Here is a 19,774-nt window from a genome sequence, read left to right as displayed (position 1 = left end):
TTTGATATAACAAAGCAGCTATAAGGGAGCACTTATTATAAGGCTATCCCTGATATATATATATAGCGCTTTTGGTGTGTGCTGGCAAACTCTCCCTCTGTCTCCCCAAAGGGCTAGTGGGTCCTGTCTTCGTTAGGAGCATTCCCTGTGTGTCTGCTGTGTGTCGGTACGTGTGTGTCGACATGTATGAGGACGATATTGGCGTGGAGGCGGAGCAATTGCCAAATATGAGGATGTCACCCCCTAGGGAGTCGACACCGGAATGGATGCCTTTATTTATGGAACTACGGGATAGTGTCAACACGCTAAAGCAGTCGTTTGACGACATGAGACGGCCGGACAATCAATTAGTGCCTGTCCAGGCGACTCAAACACCGTCAGGGGCTGTGAAACGCCCTTTGCCTCAGTCGGTCGACACAGACCCAGACACAGGCGATGACTACAGTGGTGACGGTGACGAATCAACCGTATTTTCCAGTAGGGCCACACGTTATATGATTTTGGCAATGAAGGAGGCGTTACATTTAGCTGATACTACAGGTACCACTAAACAGGGTATTATGTGGGGTGTGAAAAAACTACCTATAGTTTTTCCTGAATCAGAAGAATTAAATGACGTGTGTAATGAAGCGTGGGTTGCCCCTGATAAAAAGCTGATAATTTCAAAGAAATTATTGGCATTATACCCTTTCCCGCCAGAGGTTAGGGAGCGCTGGGAAACACCTCCTAGGGTGGACAAGGCGCTAACACGCTTATCTAAACAAGTGGCGTTACCCTCTCCTGAGACGGCCGCACTTAAAGATCCATCAGATAGGAGGATGGAAAATATCCAAAAAAGTATATACACACATGCAGGTGTTATACTACGACCAGCTATAGCGACTGCCTGGATGTGCAGTGCTGGGGTAGTTTGGTCAGAGTCCCTGATTGAAAATATTGATACCCTGGACAGGGACAATATTTTACTGTCGTTAGAGCAAATAAAGGATGCATTTCTTTATATGCGTGATGCACAGAGGGATATCTGCACACTGGCATCACGGGTAAGTGCTATGTCCATTTCGGCCAGAAGAACTTTATGGACGCGACAGTGGACAGGCGATGCGGATTCAAAACGGCATATGGAAGTTTTGCAGTATAAAGGGGAGGAGTTATTTGGAGTCGGTCTATCAGATTTGGTGGCCACGGCTACAGCCGGGAAATCCACCTTTCTACCTCAAGTCACTCCCCAACAGAAAAAGGCACCGACCTTTCAACCGCAGCCCTTTCGTTCCTTTAAAAATAAGAGAGCAAAGGGCTATTCATATCTGCCACGAGGCAGAGGTCGAGGGAAGAGACAGCAACAGGCAGCTCCTTCCCAGGAACAGAAGCCCTCCCCGGTTTCTACAAAAGCCTCAGCATGACGCTGGGGCTTCTCAAGCGGACTCGGGGACGGTGGGGGGTCGTCTCAAAAATTACAGCGCGCAGTGGGCTCACTCGCAAGTAGATCCCTGGATCCTGCAGATAATATCTCAGGGGTACAGGTTGGAATTAGAGACAGATCCACCTCGCCGTTTCCTGAAGTCTGCTTTACCAACGTCCCCCTCCGAAAGGGAGACGGTTTTGGAAGCCATTCACAAGCTGTACTCTCAGCAGGTGATAGTCAAGGTACCTCTTCTACAACAAGGGAAGGGGTATTATTCCACTCTTTTTGTGGTACCGAAGCCGGATGGCTCGGTAAGGCCTATTCTAAATCTGAAGTCCTTGAACCTGTACATAAAGAAGTTCAAGTTCAAGATGGAGTCACTCAGAGCAGTGATAGCGAACCTGGAAGAGGGGGACTTTATGGTATCCTTGGACATCAAGGATGCGTATCTCCACGTTCCAATTTACCCCTCACACCAGGGGTACCTCAGGTTCGTTGTACAAAACTGTCACTATCAGTTTCAGACGCTGCCGTTCGGATTGTCCACGGCACCTCGGGTCTTTACAAAGGTAATGGCCGAGATGATGATTCTTCTTCGAAGAAAAGGCGTATTACTTATCCCATACTTGGACGATCTCCTAATAAGGGCAAGGTCCAGAGAACAGCTAGAGATGGGATTAGCACTGTCTCAAGAAGTGCTAAAACAGCACGGGTGGATTCTGAATATTCCAAAATCCCAGTTAATGCCGACAACTCGTCTGCTGTTCCTAGGGATGATTCTGGACACGGTTCAGAAAAAGGTTTTTCTCCCGGAGGAAAAAGCCAAGGAGTTATCCGAGCTTGTCAGGAACCTCCTAAAACCAGGAAAGGTGTCTGTACATCAATGCACAAGAGTCCTGGGAAAAATGGTGGCTTCTTACGAAGCAATTCCATTCGGCAGATTCCACGCAAGAATTTTCCAGAGGGATCTGTTGGACAAATGGTCAGGGTCGCATCTTCAGATGCACCTACGGATAACCCTGTCTCCAAGGACAAGGGTATCTCTTCTGTGGTGGTTGCAGAGTCCTCATCTATTGGAGGGCCGCAGATTCGGCATACAGGATTGGATCCTGGTGACCACGGACGCCAGCCTGAGAGGCTGGGGAGCAGTCACACAAGGAAGAAACTTCCAGGGAGTATGGACGAGCCTGGAAACGTCTCTTCACATAAACATTCTGGAACTAAGAGCAATATACAATGCTCTAAGCCAGGCAGAACCTCTGCTTCAAGGAAAACCGGTGTTGATCCAGTCGGACAACATCACGGCAGTCGCCCATGTGAACAGACAGGGCGGCACAAGAAGCAGGAGTGCAATGGCAGAAGCTGCAATGATTCTTCGCTGGGCAGAGAATCATGTGATAGCACTGTCAGCAGTGTTCATCCCGGGAGTGGACAACTGGGAAGCAGACTTCCTCAGCAGACACGATCTTCACCCGGGAGAGTGGGGACTTCATCCAGAAGTCTTCCACATGCTGGTAACCCGTTGGGAAAGACCAATGGTGGACATGATGGCGTCTCGCCTCAACAAAAAACTGGACAGGTATTGCGCCAGGTCAAGAGATCCGCAGGCAATAGCTGTGGACGCGCTGGTAACGCCTTGGGTGTACCAGTCGGTGTATGTGTTTCCTCCTCTGCCTCTCATACCAAAAGTATTGAGAATTATACGGCAAAGAGGCGTGAGAACGATACTAGTGGTTCCGGATTGGCCAAGAAGGACTTGGTACCCGGAACTTCAAGAGATGATCACGGAAGATCCGTGGCCTCTACCTCTAAGGAGGGACTTACTTCAGCAGGGTCCCTGTCTGTGTCAAGACTTACCGCGGCTGCGTTTGACGGCATGGCGGTTGAACGCCGGATCCTAAAGGAAAAAGGCATGCCGGAAGAAGTCATTCCTACTTTGATTAAAGCAAGGAAGGAAGTAACCGTGCAACATTATCACCGAATTTGGCGAAAATATGTTGCGTGGTGCGAAGATCGGAGTGCTCCGACGGAGGAATTTCAACTGGGTCGATTCCTACATTTCCTGCAATCAGGATTGTCTATGGGTCTCAAATTGGGATCTATTAAGGTTCAAATTTCGGCCCTGTCGATTTTCTTTCAAAAAGAATTGGCTTCAGTCCCTGAAGTCCAGACCTTTGTTAAGGGAGTGCTGCATATACAGCCTCCTGTGGTGCCTCCAGTGGCACCGTGGGATCTCAATGTGGTTTTGGACTTTCTAAAATCTCATTGGTTTGAACCACTAAAAAAGGTGGATTTGAAATATCTCACATGGAAAGTGACCATGCTTCTAGCCCTGGCTTCGGCCAGGAGAGTGTCAGAACTGGCAGCTTTATCTTACAAAAGCCCGTATCTGATTTTCCATTCGGACAGGGCAGAACTGCGGACTCGTCCGCATTTTCTCCCTAAGGTGGTGTCAGCATTTCATCTGAACCAGCCTATTGTAGTGCCTGCGGCTACAAGTGACTTGGAGGACTCCAAGTTACTGGACGTTGTCAGAGCATTAAAAATATATATTGCAAGGACAGCTGGAGTCAGAAAATCTGACTCGTTGTTTATATTGTATGCACCCAACAAGATGGGTGCTCCTGCGTCTAAGCAGACGATTGCTCGTTGGATCTGTAGCACAATCCAACTTGCACATTCTGTGGCAGGCCTGCCACAGCCTAAATCTGTAAAGGCCCACTCCACAAGGAAGGTGGGCTCATCTTGGGCGGCTGCCCGAGGGGTCTCGGCATTACAACTTTGCCGAGCAGCTACGTGGTCAGGGGAGAACACGTTTGTAAAATTTTACAAATTTGATACTCTGGCTAAGGAGGACCTGGAGTTCTCTCATTCGGTGCTGCAGAGTCATCCGCACTCTCCCGCCCGTTTGGGAGCTTTGGTATAATCCCCATGGTCCTTTCAGGAACCCCAGCATCCACTAGGACGATAGAGAAAATAAGATTTTACTTACCGATAAATCTATTTCTCGGAGTCCGTAGTGGATGCTGGGCGCCCATCCCAAGTGCGGATTATCTGCAATAATTGTACATAGTTATTGTTAACTAATTCGGGTTATTGTTGAAGGAAGCCATCTTTCAGAGGCTCCGCTGTTATCATACTGTTAACTGGGTTTAGATCACAAGTTGTACGGTGTGATTGGTGTGGCTGGTATGAGTCTTACCCGGGATTCAAAATCCTCCCTTATTGTGTACGCTCGTCCGGGCACAGTACCTAACTGGAGTCTGGAGGAGGGTCATAGGGGGAGGAGCCAGTGCACACCACCTGATCTGGAAAAGCTTTACTTTTTGTGCCCTGTCTCCTGCGGAGCCGCTATCCCCCATGGTCCTTTCAGGAACCCCAGCATCCACTACGGACTCCGAGAAATAGATTTATCGGTAAGTAAAATCTTATTTTCCCAGGCACATAATTTGCGCTAAGCATAAACTGATGCAAATGCACACTGATCATGATTAATCATGTGGATAGGGGCGGTATGCCCACACGGATACGTACAGCTCCGCTTATGGGTGAATATATGCAGTAAATCCTATGCACGCAGTGTGAAAGCTCTACCCCAGGCCCTATGTGACCTCCCACTGCCATAGTCTTGTTGCAAGGTGTTCCAAGGTGAGGCCTTCGGAATACAGGCAGTATTTTTGTGAAGGGTAAAAGGCTTTAATTGAGAATGTTATTTTAATACCAAAAAGCAGCAGTGCATCTTTTTTTTTACCATGGATACCACAAGAGAAGGTAAGCTATATTAATTAAAACGTTTTACTTAAAACCATTTGCCAAATTTATCTCTAATCGGCTTAAATTCTTGCTACTAAAATTGATTCATTGAGATCAGTTGGGGTCGCGAAGCCAGATATAACACCTGAAAAGTTATCAATATGACCCATTACGCCTCCATGTCTTCATCACCCTCTATTGTAACAGATGCGGAAAAAGCAATTGACAGGGTTGATTGGGATTTATGGTTGGCGTGTTAAGACATCTGGGACCGGGCAACACCTGTCACCGTAGTATGCTGGCACTATACAATCTCACCTCAGCGAAAATCAGAATTAATGGTCCACTATCTGAATCATTTAATTTTTAGAAAGGCACAAGACAGGGCTGTCCCTTGTCTTCCCTACTGTTTAATTTGTGCACAGAAGCCCTCGCGAGGGCAATACGATCTAACCCAAATATTTCAGAAGATTTAGATTAGGGGGACAAGTGTACAAACTGGCTCTCTTTGCAGGCGATTTCCTGGCTCGGATTTCGAACCCAACAATTTCCTTCCCAAACCGAATCGCTGAATTTCACAGATTCGGTGAACTTTCAAATTTCAAAATAAATTATTCTAAATCAATAGCCATGAATTTAACAACCCCCTCTAATGTGATTAACAATTTGAACCAATCATTTCCATTTACCTAGCATGACCACAAGCTGGAATATTTAGGAGTTCAAATTACCAACGACCTTTCTCAACTATTTTCTTTAGATTTCAACTCGCTACTAAAATCTCTCCGATCGAACTGTCAGAAATGGCGTTCTCTACGTTTGTTCTGGTTCGGCCGGATAAATGTAGTTAAAATGAACTCCCTTCCTAAAATTCTAACGGGCCTATATATTAACATTATTTTTACTAAAATGTGAAAAAGAGGGTGTTTTCACACCCGTTTAACATTATTTTAGTATCACCTGAATGTATTAAAGGGCATTTGGAGCAGTTTTCATGAAAAACTGCTCCAATCCCTTTAATTGTCATTTAGTAACCCACATCGCATTCCCCATACTTATAATAGTAAATGGGATATGGGCGAATTTACTTTTAAAAAAAAAAAAAATACCACAGTGAGCCCTGTGATAATTTCGCCAGCTCAGGCTGGCAAATTCACAGGGCAGCATTGCGATGTACACCCTTTGCGCAGCTTTTTCTGCCCCCTGGCAGAGAGAGCTGTGCGGGGACTGGGCTCCAGTGATCAGCTCTGTGTGTCCGATGGACACACAAGCTGATCACAGTATAAAAATAAAATTAAAAAAATATATCTTACTTACCAGTCCAGGGAGCAGGTGTCCTCCATATGCTGTGCTGTGACCTCGGTGCAGTAAAGTGATGCTGCAAAGCGGCAGCACACTTTACAGCACTGGGGGTAACAGCGCAGAAGAAGGACCCGGCAGCCTCCTGGAGCTGCGGAGTTCGGCTCCTGGACTGGTAAGTATAAAATCCAGGGGGTGTGGGGGTAGAAGCGACGATTTGGGGGGGGGGGGGGGGGGGGGATAACCTGACAGCGCATAAGCAGAAGGACATTGGGGTATTTTTTACAAAAAATACCCCGATGATGCTGCGGAGAGGCATCGCAGGGACAGAGCTTGACCGCCGCAGGCTCTGTCCCTGCATGCGATAATTGATACATCCATGCAATGTACTCAATTATCGCGAGTTTGGTCTAGTTTAGCACCTGTCATCCGAATTGTCAGATGGTGATAAATAGACCTCTATATCTTTTACAAACTTTCTATTAATATCCCTTCTGCATGATTCCAGTCAATTCAGAGCCTTATGCGTAATTTCGTATGGGGACGGTCTAACCCTCAGTTCATACCTGATATTCTATTTAGACAGAAACATAAAGGAGGAATGCAACTTCCCCATATTCCTAGCTATTATCAAGCAGTGTTACTGAATCAAATACTGGAATGGTCACGCGCAAAAGATACAAAACAATGGGTAGCATTGGAAGAAGGTTGCTTTACACACTTTATTGAGATTGTACCATGGCTGCCATATCTCCCCAAAGTTATTCTTCCAACTGTTTCTTTTACTCTCAAACAATGGGGGAAAAGGTGTATGCTCCCTCCCATTTCGTCAAAAATTTCTCCTCTTACTACTTTTCTTTTTAATCAAGATTTTACTCCTGGTCTTCATAGTCCTCATTTCAAGCTGCATGGTCGGAGGCAGGAATCTTCAAAGTGAGTTGTGGTGGGGTGTAGTCTTTTTCTGAAATACAGGCATCCTGGTATCTTCCAGGATCAGAATTTTGGAAATACCTCCCGCTACGCCACTTTATCACATCAGCCTGCAAATGATCTGTTGTTACAAGAGGCCTTACCATTTTTGAGCGACTATGTGTCTACCCTCAATCCCCTGCACACACTATTTCCCAACTCTGGGCCTAATTCAGAGTTGATCGCAGCAGCAAATTTTGTTAGCAGTTGGGCAAAACCATGTGCACTGCAGGAGGGGCAGATAAACATAGCAACATAGTAATTGAGGTTGAAAAGAGACAAAATGCCCTTCGTGTTCAACCTGTATTTTGTATTACGTTGAGTTGATTTTACTGTACCTGCTGAAGAATGCTTTATGACTAGTTGACAACTACAAATCATGTTACACCCGGATTAACAACGTCAATATTTTAAATATTGTAACCTTGGATATCCTTTTCAATCAGAAATTCATCCAATCCCCTTTTAAATGCATTTACAGAGTCCACCATTACCACCTTCCCTGGCAAGGAATGCCAAATCCTTATTGCCCTAACAGTGAAGAACTCTTTCCTCCGTTGCGTACGGTATTTTCTCTCCTCCAGCCTCAGCGAGTGCCCACGTGTCCTAAACGGAGTTCTTTTAATAAATAATTCCTCTGATACCTCTTTGTAGTGCCCCTTTACATATTTGAAGACATTTAATAATGTCTCAGACGCCTCTTTTCCAGTGTATACATGTTCAACATGGCAGATATAACGTGTGCAGAGAGAGTTAGATTTGGGGGAGTTATTTTGTTTCTGTGCAGGGTAAATACTGGCTGCTTTATTCTTACACTGCAATCTAGATTTCAGTTTGAACACACCTCACCCAAATCTAACTCAGCTCCTGTTATATCTGCCCCCCCCCCCTGCAGTGCACATGGTTTTGCCCATTAGCTAACAAATTTGCTGCTGTGAATTAGGCCCTATGTTCCCATATCTTGTACTAATCACCACTGCATAGTATCTATACTGTTTCTCTAAGGTAATAGTCCCTTGGTGTGTGTGTGTGTACATGTGGGACTGTCTGTTAGGAATGCTTTCCCCTCACTCGTACTCCCAACCGTTTTAGAATACCCATACTCCTCCCCAACCCCAATTTATAGGTTCCCCAGATCAAGCTATGGTGGAGTGGAGGAGGATGGCAGGACGTTTTATTACTCTAAGCTGATCCTCACAGTGGTCATGCAGTTTGTAATATGTGTACAATTTCATTGTATTTTTTTATGCACAGATTTCCACCGACTTCACCACTTAAACCTTACCCAAGAAGACCTCAGCAAAAGGTGGAGCCTCTTCCGTTCCCTCGTTGGACTGATGAAGCCTCTGAGACCTCCCACTCTTATATTCCAGTAAAACCCGTTGTAATGGTGAGTGCAGTTTTTCATTTAAATTTTTTTTATATTTTTTTTTCATTTTCCCTTTGTTCTGTTTTGTGGCAGCAGATAATGTGCCTTCTCAGTAGGCACCACATCTATTGTAATGCACCTTCTTTTTGTCTTGTGTTCTCTTGTTAAGCACATAAGTACAGTGAAATGCTATGATAAATCTTATCTAGGAGGGGGGTTAAGAATGGGTTCAGAACGTCACATTTTATTTTGCACGTGTTTGTTTTCCGTCTTGTTGGACAATGTTGTATTCCCAAATTATGTGTTATCCTAGGCACTACCTTATCACCTGTGATTTAATTTACTATAACATCCAGAGGATTTAAATGTATTGCTTTGCATGTTCTGCCTTGTATTGCCTTGCATGTTTCTAATACCTCTTTTACACTCACACAGCCGGGTCACTCCCGGGATGCATTCCCGGGACTGACCCCTTTCACACTGCACTGAGACCTGGGATCGACCTGGGACAGCCCCATTTACACTGATCCTAGGATATCCCTGCAAATGCATATGTATGTCATTAGAAATGGCCTTTTTCTGGCTCACATAGATGAGATCACAATACTCAACACCTTCAAGAACTGCTTTTTCAGAGTCTTCATTTTGTTTAAAACTTGCTGTTGTGTACGGATAATTCCTCTGGCTTCCAGCATCTTGGATATGTTTTTATAAATGACTGCATCTTTCACTGTGCCTGTGATCTGCCTCATTATTTCCTCCTCTCCCCTAATGCTGAGCAGCTCTCACCTCCTGGTCTGTCCAGGTCGCCATGCTGCCTTGCTCCCACGCTTCCAGGACGCTCCCCTGGTCTCTGAAAGATGACATCTTTTCTGAGCCCAAGAAAGCTCCAATCCGAGGCCTTTTAACAGTCCCGGGTAGTGAATCCTACACAGTAATTTCACACTACACAGCTTCCCGGGACGGTCCTCTATTGTTCTGGCTTTGGAACCAGGGGATTATATGGTTTCCCTGGACATACAGGATGCTTACCCGCATATTCCTATTGCAATGTCGCATCAGCAATATCTGAGGTTTGCTGTTGGCAACCTCCATTACCAATTTCGGGCGTTACCTTTTGGCTTGACCACGGCTCTGAGAGTCTTCGCCAAGGTTATGGCGGTAATGACGGCTGTACTCCGCTGGCAAGGGGTCAGGATCCTCCCGTATCTGGATGACTTGTTGATCCTGTCGAATTCCCCAAAAAATCTCCTACGCCATCTGGATCTGATGCTCCAGTTTCTGCAAGCCCACGGGTGGCTCATCAACTGGAAGAAATCTTCCCTGGTCCCTGCGCAGAGCATGGTGCACCTGAGGGCATTGTTAGACACAACCAGCGGTTTTTCTTGTCTCAGGAGAAGGTCCTGAAACTTCAGGACAGGATTCGATGCTTCCTATCTCGTCCGCAAGTGTTGATACATTCGACGATGCAAGTGCTAGGTCTCATGGTGTCGGCCTTCGACATAGTGGAGTACGCTCAATTCCATTCCCGCCCTCTACAGAAATTGATTCTTGCCAAGTGGGATGGCCTGCCTCACCGGATCAGGGCTCATATGATCTTCTTGTCTCTGGAGGTCTGTCTGTCACTGAGCTGGTGGCTTCAGGACCAACGATTGAGCAGGGGTCTTCCCTTCTGGATCTCCAACTGGGCCCTTCTGACAATGGATGCCAGTCTGAGAGGTTGGGGCGCGGTGTTGGAGCAACACTCCTTTCAGGGTCGGTGGACCAAGGAGAGGAGTCTCTCCTCCCGATAAACATTCTGGAACTGCGGGCGGTGTTCAATACTATGAACTTGGCCCAGCATTTAATACAGAACAGAACTGTTCAAGTACAGTCGGACAACGCCACCTCTGTGGCGTACATAAATCATCAAGGCGGCACTCGAAGCTGCATGGCAATGAGGGAAGTATCCAGAATTCTTCAGTGGGCAGAACGCCATCTGCCAGCCATATCGGCAGTGTTCATCCCGGGAGTCCTAAACTGGGAAGCAGATTTCCTCAGTCATCAGGACGTACACGCCGGAGAGTGGAGCCTCCATCCAGAAGTATTTCAACTCCTAGTGGACAAGTGGGGCCTCCCAGATGTGGACCTGATGGCGTCTTGACACAATCACAAGGTTCCGGTCTTCGGAGCAAAGACAAGGGATCCTCAAGCAGCATTCGTGGACGCTCTGGCAATTCTATGGCACTTTCGGCTGCCGTACGTGTTCCCTCCTGTGTCACTTCTGTCCAGAGTAATAAGGAAGTTCAAGCAAGAAGGAGGAATCCTACTTCTGATCTCTCCAGCGTGGCCCAGGCGGCATTGGTTCTCAGACCTCCAGGGTCTCTCGTTGGAGCGTCCTCTTCTGCTTCCACAATGACCAGACCTCCTCGTTCAGGGCCCTTGTGTTTACCAGGATTTGGCCCGTCTGGATTTGACGGCGTGGCTCTTGAAGCTTCTGTACTAAGGGCCAAGGTTTTTTCTGAGGCGGTCATTTAGACTATGTTGAAGGCCCGTAAGCCGGCTTCTGCTCGGATTTACAATAGGGTCTGGAATTCTTACTTTGCTTGGTGCGCATCTAATAATCATGACGTTTACAAGTTTAGTATGGCCAAACTTTTTTTTCCTTTCTACAGCAGGGCCTGGACTTAGGCCTTCATCTGGCCTCCATCTGGCCTCCATCAAGGATCATATATCTGCCTTGTCGGTTTGGTAAAAATTGCCACTCTGCCTGATATTCATACGTTCACTCAGGGTGTGTTATGGATTCAACCTCTTTACGTCCCGCCTGTGGCTCCTTGGGATTTGTCGGTGGTTCTGGAGGCTTTACAAGAGTCTCCGTTTGAGCCTCTTGAATCTGCAGACCTAAAGTGGCTTTCCCTTTAGGTATTGTTTCTGCTGGCTATTGCCTCTGCTAGACGGGTGTCGGATTTAGGTGCTTTGTTTTGTAGGTCCCCCTATCTGATTTTTCACCGTGACCGGGTGGTTCTTAGAACACGTCCCGGGTACCTACCTAAGGTGGTATCTTCTTTCCACCTTAATCAGGAGATTGTGGTTCCGGCCTTTGTCTCTCCTGAATTGTCTTCCAAAGAGCGGTCATTGGATGTGGTATGGGCTCTCCGTATCTATGTGAAGAGGATAGCCTCCGTTAGGAAGTCTGATTCTCTCTTTGTACTGTTTTGATTTTCACAAACGTGGCTGGCCTGCTCACAAGCAGACCCTGGCCAAATGTATTAGAATGGTGAATGGTGACATGCTTATATACAGGCTGGCCTTCCATCTCCTGCTACCATCAAGGCCCATTCTACTCGGTCGGTTGGACCCTCTTGGGCGGCCCGCCGTGGTGCGAACCTTGAACAATTGTGCAAGGCGGCTACGTGGTCCTCAGTGAACACGTTCATAAGGTTCTATGCCTTTTGATACATCCTCCTCCCAGAATGCTTACTTTGGACGCCGGGTTCTTGTGCCCGCTACAGTGTGTTCCCTCCCTTGAGGGACTGCTTTAGGACATCCCCGATGTTATTTCCTGTGGAGTCCAGTGTACCCCGCAGCAGGAAACGAGATTTATGGTAATAACTTACCCTTGTTAAATCTTTCTGCGAGGTACACTGGGCTCCACAGGGTGCCCACCCTGACGCACTTAGCTTCTTTGGATTTGTATGGCATTAGCCGTTGACACCTTCTCCTGTTGTGAGAATGTGTTGTATGTGTCTACTAACGGTTGTCGTCTCTTTTTGCCTGTTACTGCATTGGGCTGGTTAACAAAACTGAGCTCCTGTGCACGGAGGCGGGGTTATAAAGGAGGCGGCGCTATGCATTCTGGGAACAGTCAAAGTTTTTAGCCTGTTGCTGCCTCGGATCAAGATCCTACTCTACACCCCGATGTTATTCCCTGTGGAGCCCAGTGTACCTCGCAGAAAGAGATTTTAACAATTGTAAGTTCTTACCATAAATCTCGTTTTTCTTATTAGAGTCATGCAAATATCCCCTCTGTTACTTGCATATCAGTGGTTTTCTCCGTCACTAAGTAGCCATTCTCATCCTTTTATGGGACCAGCGATTTAGTAAATGTATCAAGCTTCAAAGAAAGCGTTTCTTCAGAGCTCTAAATCATTTGCTAATGCCATCTTTTTGGTGGCATTAGCAGGCATTTTAATGCTGACACTTCTAGATCCCTCTCCTGTATTGGGCAGCAGCTCCTGTCCGACCTCCCCTTTCCCTCTCTTAGATCCCTCCCCTCTGTTTGTGCAGCAGCTCCTGTCTGGCCTCCCCATCCCCATGTTTGTTCAGCAGCTCCTGTCTGGCCTCCCCATCCTTTTATGTTTGTTCAGCAGCTCCTGCCTGGCCTCCCTCTCTTATATCCCTTTCCTGTGTTTGTGCAGCAGCTCCTATACGGCCTCTCCCTCCTTCTCTTAGATCTCTTCCCTGTGTTTGTGCAGCAGCTCCTGTCCGGCTTCCCTCTCCCTCTCTTAGATCCCTACCCTATATTTGTGTAGCAGCTCCTGTTTGTGGCCTCACACTCCCCTGTATTTGTACAGCAGCTCATGTCCTGCCTTCCCTTCCTCTGTGTTTGTACAGCATCTGCTGTCCAGCCTCCCCTTCCCTCTCTTAGATCCCTCCCTTGTGTTTGTGCAGCAGCTCCTGTCCTGCCTCCCCCTCCCTCTCTTATATCCCTCCCCTGTGTTTTGTACAGCAGCTCCTGTCCGGCCTCCCCCTTCCCTGTGTTTGTACAGCAGCTCCTGTCCGGCCTCCCCCTCCCCTGTGTTTGTACAGCAGCTACCGTCTGGCCTCCCCCCTCCCCTGTGTTTGTACAGCAGCTACCGTCTGGCCTCCCCCCTCCCCTGTGTTTGTACCGCAGCTACTGTCTGGTCTCCCTTACCTCTCTTAGATCCCTCCCCTATATTTGTGTAGCAGCTCCTTTCCGGCCTCACCCTCTTTCTCCTGAATTGCAGCAGAGAAGAGAGACTGTGATCCATCTTTCAATTATAGAGAATCCACCGTACCTTCTCCACATCCTTAAGTCCAAGATATATACAGTGATTTTGTAGTCTCCATGGCTAACTTATACCAGTTGTTGTTGCTATTCTATATTTCTCTAACGTCCTAAGTGGATGCTGGGACTCCGTAAGGACCATGGGGAATAGCGGCTCCGCAGGAGACTGGGCACAAAAGTAAAAGCTTGAACTAGCTGGTATGCACTGGCTCCTCCCCCTATGACCCTCCTCCAAGCCTCAGTTAGATTTTTGTGCCCGAACGAGAAGGGTGCATGCTAGGTGGCTCTCCTGAGCTGCTTAGAGTAAAAGTTTATTTTAGGTTTTTTATTTTCAGTGAGTCCTGCTGGCAACAGGCTCACTGCATCGTGGGACTAAGGGGAGAAGAAACGAACTCACCTGCGTGCAGAGTGGATTGGGTTTCTTAGGCTACTGGACATTAGCTCCAGAGGGACGATCACAGGTTCAGCCTGGATGGGTCCCGGAGCCGCGCCGCCGGCCCCCTTACAGAGCCAGAAGAACGAAGAGGTCCGGTGAAATCGGCGGCAGAAGACGTTCCTGTCTTCAACTAAGGTAGCGCACAGCACTGCAGCTGTGCGCCATTGCTCTCAGCACACTTCACACTCCGGTCACTGAGGGTGCAGGGCGCTGGGGGGGAGCGCCCTGAGACGCAATAAAAACAGAAATACCTTAGGATGGCAAAAGAAATACATCACATATAGCTCCTGGGCTATATGGATGTATTTAACCCCTGCCAGTTTTCCAGAAAAAAGCGGGAGATAGGATCCGCCCCTTCACGACGGCCTTATCTCCTCAGCACACAAGCGCCATTTTCCCTCACAGTTCCGCTGGAAGGATGGCTCCCTGACTCTCCCCTGCAGTCCCTACAGAATCAGGGTAAAAGCGAGAGAGGGGGGGCACTATTGGCAGCTAAATTATAAACAGCAGCTATAAAAGGGAGTAACACTTATATAAGGTTATCCCTATATATATATATATATATATATATATATATATATAGCGCTCTGGTGTGTGCTGGCAAACTCTCCCTCTGTCTCCCCAAAGGGCTAGTGGGGTCCTGTCCTCTATCAGAGCATTCCCTGTGTGTGTGCTGGGTGTCGGTACTTTTGTGTCGACATGTATGAGGAGGAAAATGATGTGGAAGCAGAGCAATTGCCTGTATTAGTGATGTCACCCCCTAGGGAGTCGACACCTGACTGGATGGTTGTATTTAAAGAACTACGTGACAATGTCAGCACTTTACAAAAAACTGTTGACGACATGAGACAGCCGACAAATCAATTAGTGCCTGTCCAGGCGTCTCAGACACCGTCAGGGGCGCTAAAACGCCCGTTACCTCAGTGGGTCGACACAGACCCAGACACGGATACTGAGTCCAGTGTCGACGGTGAGGAGACAAACGTAATGTCCAGTAGGGCCACACGTTACATGATCACGGCAATGAAGGAGGCATTGAACATTTCTGACACTACAAGTACCACAAAGAAGGGTATTATGTGGGGAGTGAAAAAACTACCAGTAGCTTTTCCTGAGTCAGATGAATTAAATGAGGTGTGTGATAAAGCGTGGGTTTCCCCCGATAAAAAGTGCTAATTTCTAATAAATTATTGGCACTATACCCTTTCCCGCCAGAGGTTAGGGCGCGTTGGGAAACACCCCCTAGAGTAGATAAAGCGCTCACACGTTTATCTAAACAAGTAGCGTTACCGTCTCCTGATACGGCCGCCCTCAAAGAACCAGCGGATAGAAGGCTGGAAAATATCCTGAAGGGTATATACACACATACTGGTGTTATACTGCGACCAGCAATCGCATCAGCCTGGATGTGCAGTGCTGGAGTGGCGTGGTCGGATTCCCTGACTGAAAATATTGATACCCTGGATAGGGACAGTATATTACTGACTATAGAGCATTTGAAGGATGCATTACTATATATGCGTGATGCACAGAGGGATATTTGCACCCTGGCATCAAGAGTGAGTGCTATGTCCATTTCTGCCAGAAGAGCGTTATGGACGCGACAGTGGTCAGGGGATGCGGATTCCAAACGACATATGGAAGTATTGCCGTTTAAAGGTGAGGAGTTATTTGGGGCCGGTCTATCGGACCTGGTGGCCACGGCAACGGCCGGAAAGTCCACCTTTTTACCCCAGGTCACCTCTCAGCAGAAAAAGACACCGTCTTTTCAAACTCAGTCCTTTCGTTCCCATAAGTACAGGCGGGCAAAAGGCCACTCATTTCTGCCCCGGGGCAGAGGAAGAGGAAAAAGACTGCACCAGGCAGCCTCTTCCCAGGAGCAGAAGCCCTCCTCTGCTTCTGCCAAGTCTTCAGCATGACGCTGGGGCTTTACAAGCGGACTCGGACACGGTGGGGGCCCGTCTCAAAAATTTCAACGCGCAGTGGGCTCACTCGCAAGTGGACCCCTGGATTCTGCAGGTAGTATCACAGGGGTACAAACTGGAATTCGAGACGTCTCCCCCTCACCGGTTCCTGAAGTCTGCTCTACCAAAGTCTCCCTCCGACAGGGAGGCAGTTTTGGAAGCCATTCACAAGCTGTATTCCCAGCAGGTGATAATCAAGGTACCTCTCCTACAACAGGGAAAGGGGTATTATTCCACGCTGTTTGTGGTACCGAAGCCGGACGGCTCGGTGAGACCAATTTTAAATCTAAAATCCTTGAACACTTACATAAAGAGGTTCAAATTCAAGATGGAGTCACTCAGAGCAGTGATAGCAAACCTGGAAGAAGGGGACTATATGGTGTCTCTGGACATCAAAGATGCTTATCTCCACGTCCCAATCTACCCTTCTCACCAAGGGTACCTCAGGTTTGTAGTACAAAACTGTCATTATCAGTTTCAGACGCTGCCGTTTGGATTGTCCACGGCACCTCGGGTCTTTACCAAGGTAATGGCCGAAATGATTCTTCTTCGAAGAAAAGGCGTTTTAATTATCCCTTACTTGGACGATCTCCTGATAAGGGCAAGGTCCAGGGAACAGTTAGAAGTCGGAGTAGCACTATCTCAGTTAGTGTTACGTCAGCACGGGTGGATTCTAAATATTTCAAAATCGCAGCTGATTCCAACGACACGTCTCCTGTTCCTAGGAATGATTCTGGACACAGTCCAGAAAAAGGTGTTTCTCCCAGAGGAGAAGGCCAGGGAGTTATCCGAGCTAGTCAGGAATCTCCTAAAACCAGGCCAGGTGTCAGTGCATCAGTGCACGAGGGTCCTGGGAAAAATGGTGGCTTCTTACGAAGCGATTCCATTCGGAAGATTCCATGCAAGAACGTTTCAGTGGGATCTTCTGGACAAATGGTCCGGATCGCATCTTCAGATGCATCAGCGGATAACCCTGTCGCCAAGGACAAGGGTGTCTCTTCTGTGGTGGCTGCAGAGTGCTCATCTACTAGAGGGCCGCAGATTCGGCATTCAGGATTGGATCCTGGTGACCACAGATGCCAGCCTGAGAGGCTGGGGAGCAGTCACACAGGGACAAAATTTCCAGGGCTTGTGGTCAAGCATGGAAACATCTCTTCATATAAACATTCTGGAACTAAGGGCCATTTACAATGCCCTAAGTCAAGCAAAACCCCTGCTTCAGGGTCAGGCGGTATTGATCCAATCGGACAACATCACGTCAGTCGCCCACGTAAACAGACAGGGCGGCACGAGAAGCAGGAGGGCGATGGCAGAAGCTGCAAGGATTCTTCGCTGGGCGGAGAATCATGTGATAGCACTGTCAGCAGTGTTCATTCCGGAAGTGGACAACTGGGAAGCGGACTTCCTCAGCAGACACGACCTTCACCCGGGGGAGTGGGGACTTCATCCAGAAGTCTTCCAAGAGATGGTAAACCGTTGGGAAAAACCAAAGGTGGACATGATGGCGTCCCGTCTCAACAAAAAACTAGACAGATATTGCGCCAGGTCAAGGGACCCTCAGGCAATAGCGGTGTACGCTCTGGTAACACCATGGGTGTACCAGTCAGTGTATGTGTTCCCTCCTCTGCCTCTCATACCAAAAGTACTGAGAATCATAAAAAGGAGAGGAGTAAGAACTATACTCGTGGTTCCGGATTGGCCAAGAAGGACTTGGTACCCGGAACTTCAAGAGATGCTCACGGAGGACCCGTGGCCTCTACCTCTAAGAAAGGACCTGCTCCAGCAGGGACCTTGTCTGTTCCAAGACTTACCGCGGCTGCGTTTGACGGCATGGCGGTTGAACGCCGGATCCTGAAGGAAAAAGGCATTCCAGAAGAAGTCATCCCTACCCTGATAAAGGCCAGGAAGGATGTAACCGCAAAACATTATCACCGCATTTGGCGAAAATATGTTGCGTGGTGTGAGGCCAAAGAGGCCCCTACAGAGGAATTTCAACTGGGTCGCTTCCTACATTTCCTGCAAACAGGACTGTCTATGGGCCTAAAATTAGGGTCCATTAAGGTTCAAATTTCGGCCCTGTCGATTTTCTTCCAAAAAGAACTGGCTTCAGTGCCTGAAGTCCAGACGTTTGTCAAAGGGGTACTGCATATACAGCCTCCTTTTGTGCCCCCGGTGGCACCTTGGGATCTCAATGTGGTTTTGGGGTTCCTAAAATCACATTGGTTTGAACCACTTTCCACTGTGGAGTTAAAATATCTCACATGGAAGGTGGTAATGCTGTTAGCCCTGGCTTCAGCCAGGCGTGTCTCAGAATTGGCGGCTTTATCTTATAAAAGCCCTTACCTGATTTTTCACACGGATAGGGCAGAATTGAGGACTCGTCCTCAATTTCTCCCAAAGGTGGTTTCAGCGTTTCACGTGAACCAGCCTATTGTGGTGCCTGCGGCTACTAGGGACTTGGAGGACTCCAAGTTACTGGACGTAGTCAGGGCCCTGAAAATATATATTTCCAGGACGGCTGGAGTCAGGAAATCTGACTCGCTGTTTATCCTGTATGCACCCAACAAGCTGGGTGCTCCTGCTTCTAAGCAGACGATTGCTCGTTGGATTTGTAGTACAATTCAGCTTGCACATTCTGTGGCAGGCCTGCCACAGCCAAAATCTGTAAAAGCCCATTCCACAAGGAAGGTGGGCTCATCTTGGGCGGCTGCCCGAGGGGTCTCGGCTTTACAACTTTGCCGAGCAGCTACTTGGTCAGGGGCAAACACGTTTGCTAAATTCTACAAATTTGATACCCTGGCTGAGGAGGACCTGGAGTTCTCTCATTCGGTGCTGCAGAGTCATCCGCACTCTCCCGCCCGTTTGGGAGCTTTGGTATAATCCCCATGGTCCTTACGGAGTCCCAGCATCCACTTAGGACGTTAGAGAAAATAAGAATTTACTTACCGATAATTCTATTTCTCATAGTCCGTAGTGGATGCTGGGCGCCCATCCCAAGTGCGGATTGTCTGCAATACTTGTATATAGTTATTGTTACAAAATTCGGGTTATTATTGTTGTGAGCCATCTTTTCAGAGGCTCCTTCGTTTATCATACTGTTAACTGGGTTCAGATCACAGGTTGTACGGTGCGATTGGTGTGGCTGGTATGAGTCTTACCCGGGATTCAATATCCTTCCTTATTATGTACGCTCGTCCGGGCACAGTATCCTAACTGAGGCTTGGAGGAGGGTCATAGGGGGAGGAGCCAGTGCACACCAGCTAGTTCAAGCTTTTACTTTTGTGCCCAGTCTCCTGCGGAGCCGCTATTCCCCATGGTCCTTACGGAGTCCCAGCATCCACTACGGACTATGAGAAATAGAATTATCGGTAAGTAAATTCTTATTTACATCATCATGTTATTTGCGTTCCGTAATTGTGATGCTTTTTGCATTTGTTTTATTTTTTAAAATGACATTTATTTTGCCAATATTGCATGCCACAGTAATTGTCTACGTGCCTACATAACTTTAACGAAGATTGCATATTCAGTGGACAGTGTTTATAATGGACACATGGCGAGTGCTATG

General features: G+C 47.7%; 1 protein-coding gene across 1 annotated transcript in view; it reads left to right on the top strand.

Moving 5' to 3' along the window:
• The window catches only part of DEPDC1B (DEP domain containing 1B), a 179,981-nt gene that overhangs the window by 64,425 nt on the left and 95,782 nt on the right, over positions 1–19,774 (top strand). The window contains exon 3 of the mRNA XM_063962849.1: positions 8,681–8,816. Within this exon, the coding sequence (XP_063818919.1) occupies positions 8,681–8,816 (136 nt within the window). The remainder of the gene's footprint in view (positions 1–8,680; positions 8,817–19,774) is intronic.

Source organism: Pseudophryne corroboree, chromosome 1, assembly GCF_028390025.1.
Source record: "Pseudophryne corroboree isolate aPseCor3 chromosome 1, aPseCor3.hap2, whole genome shotgun sequence".
NCBI lineage: Eukaryota > Metazoa > Chordata > Amphibia > Anura > Myobatrachidae > Pseudophryne > Pseudophryne corroboree.
The sequence above is the reverse complement of the archived record's forward strand: the minus strand, read 5'-3'. Positions and strand labels throughout refer to the sequence as shown.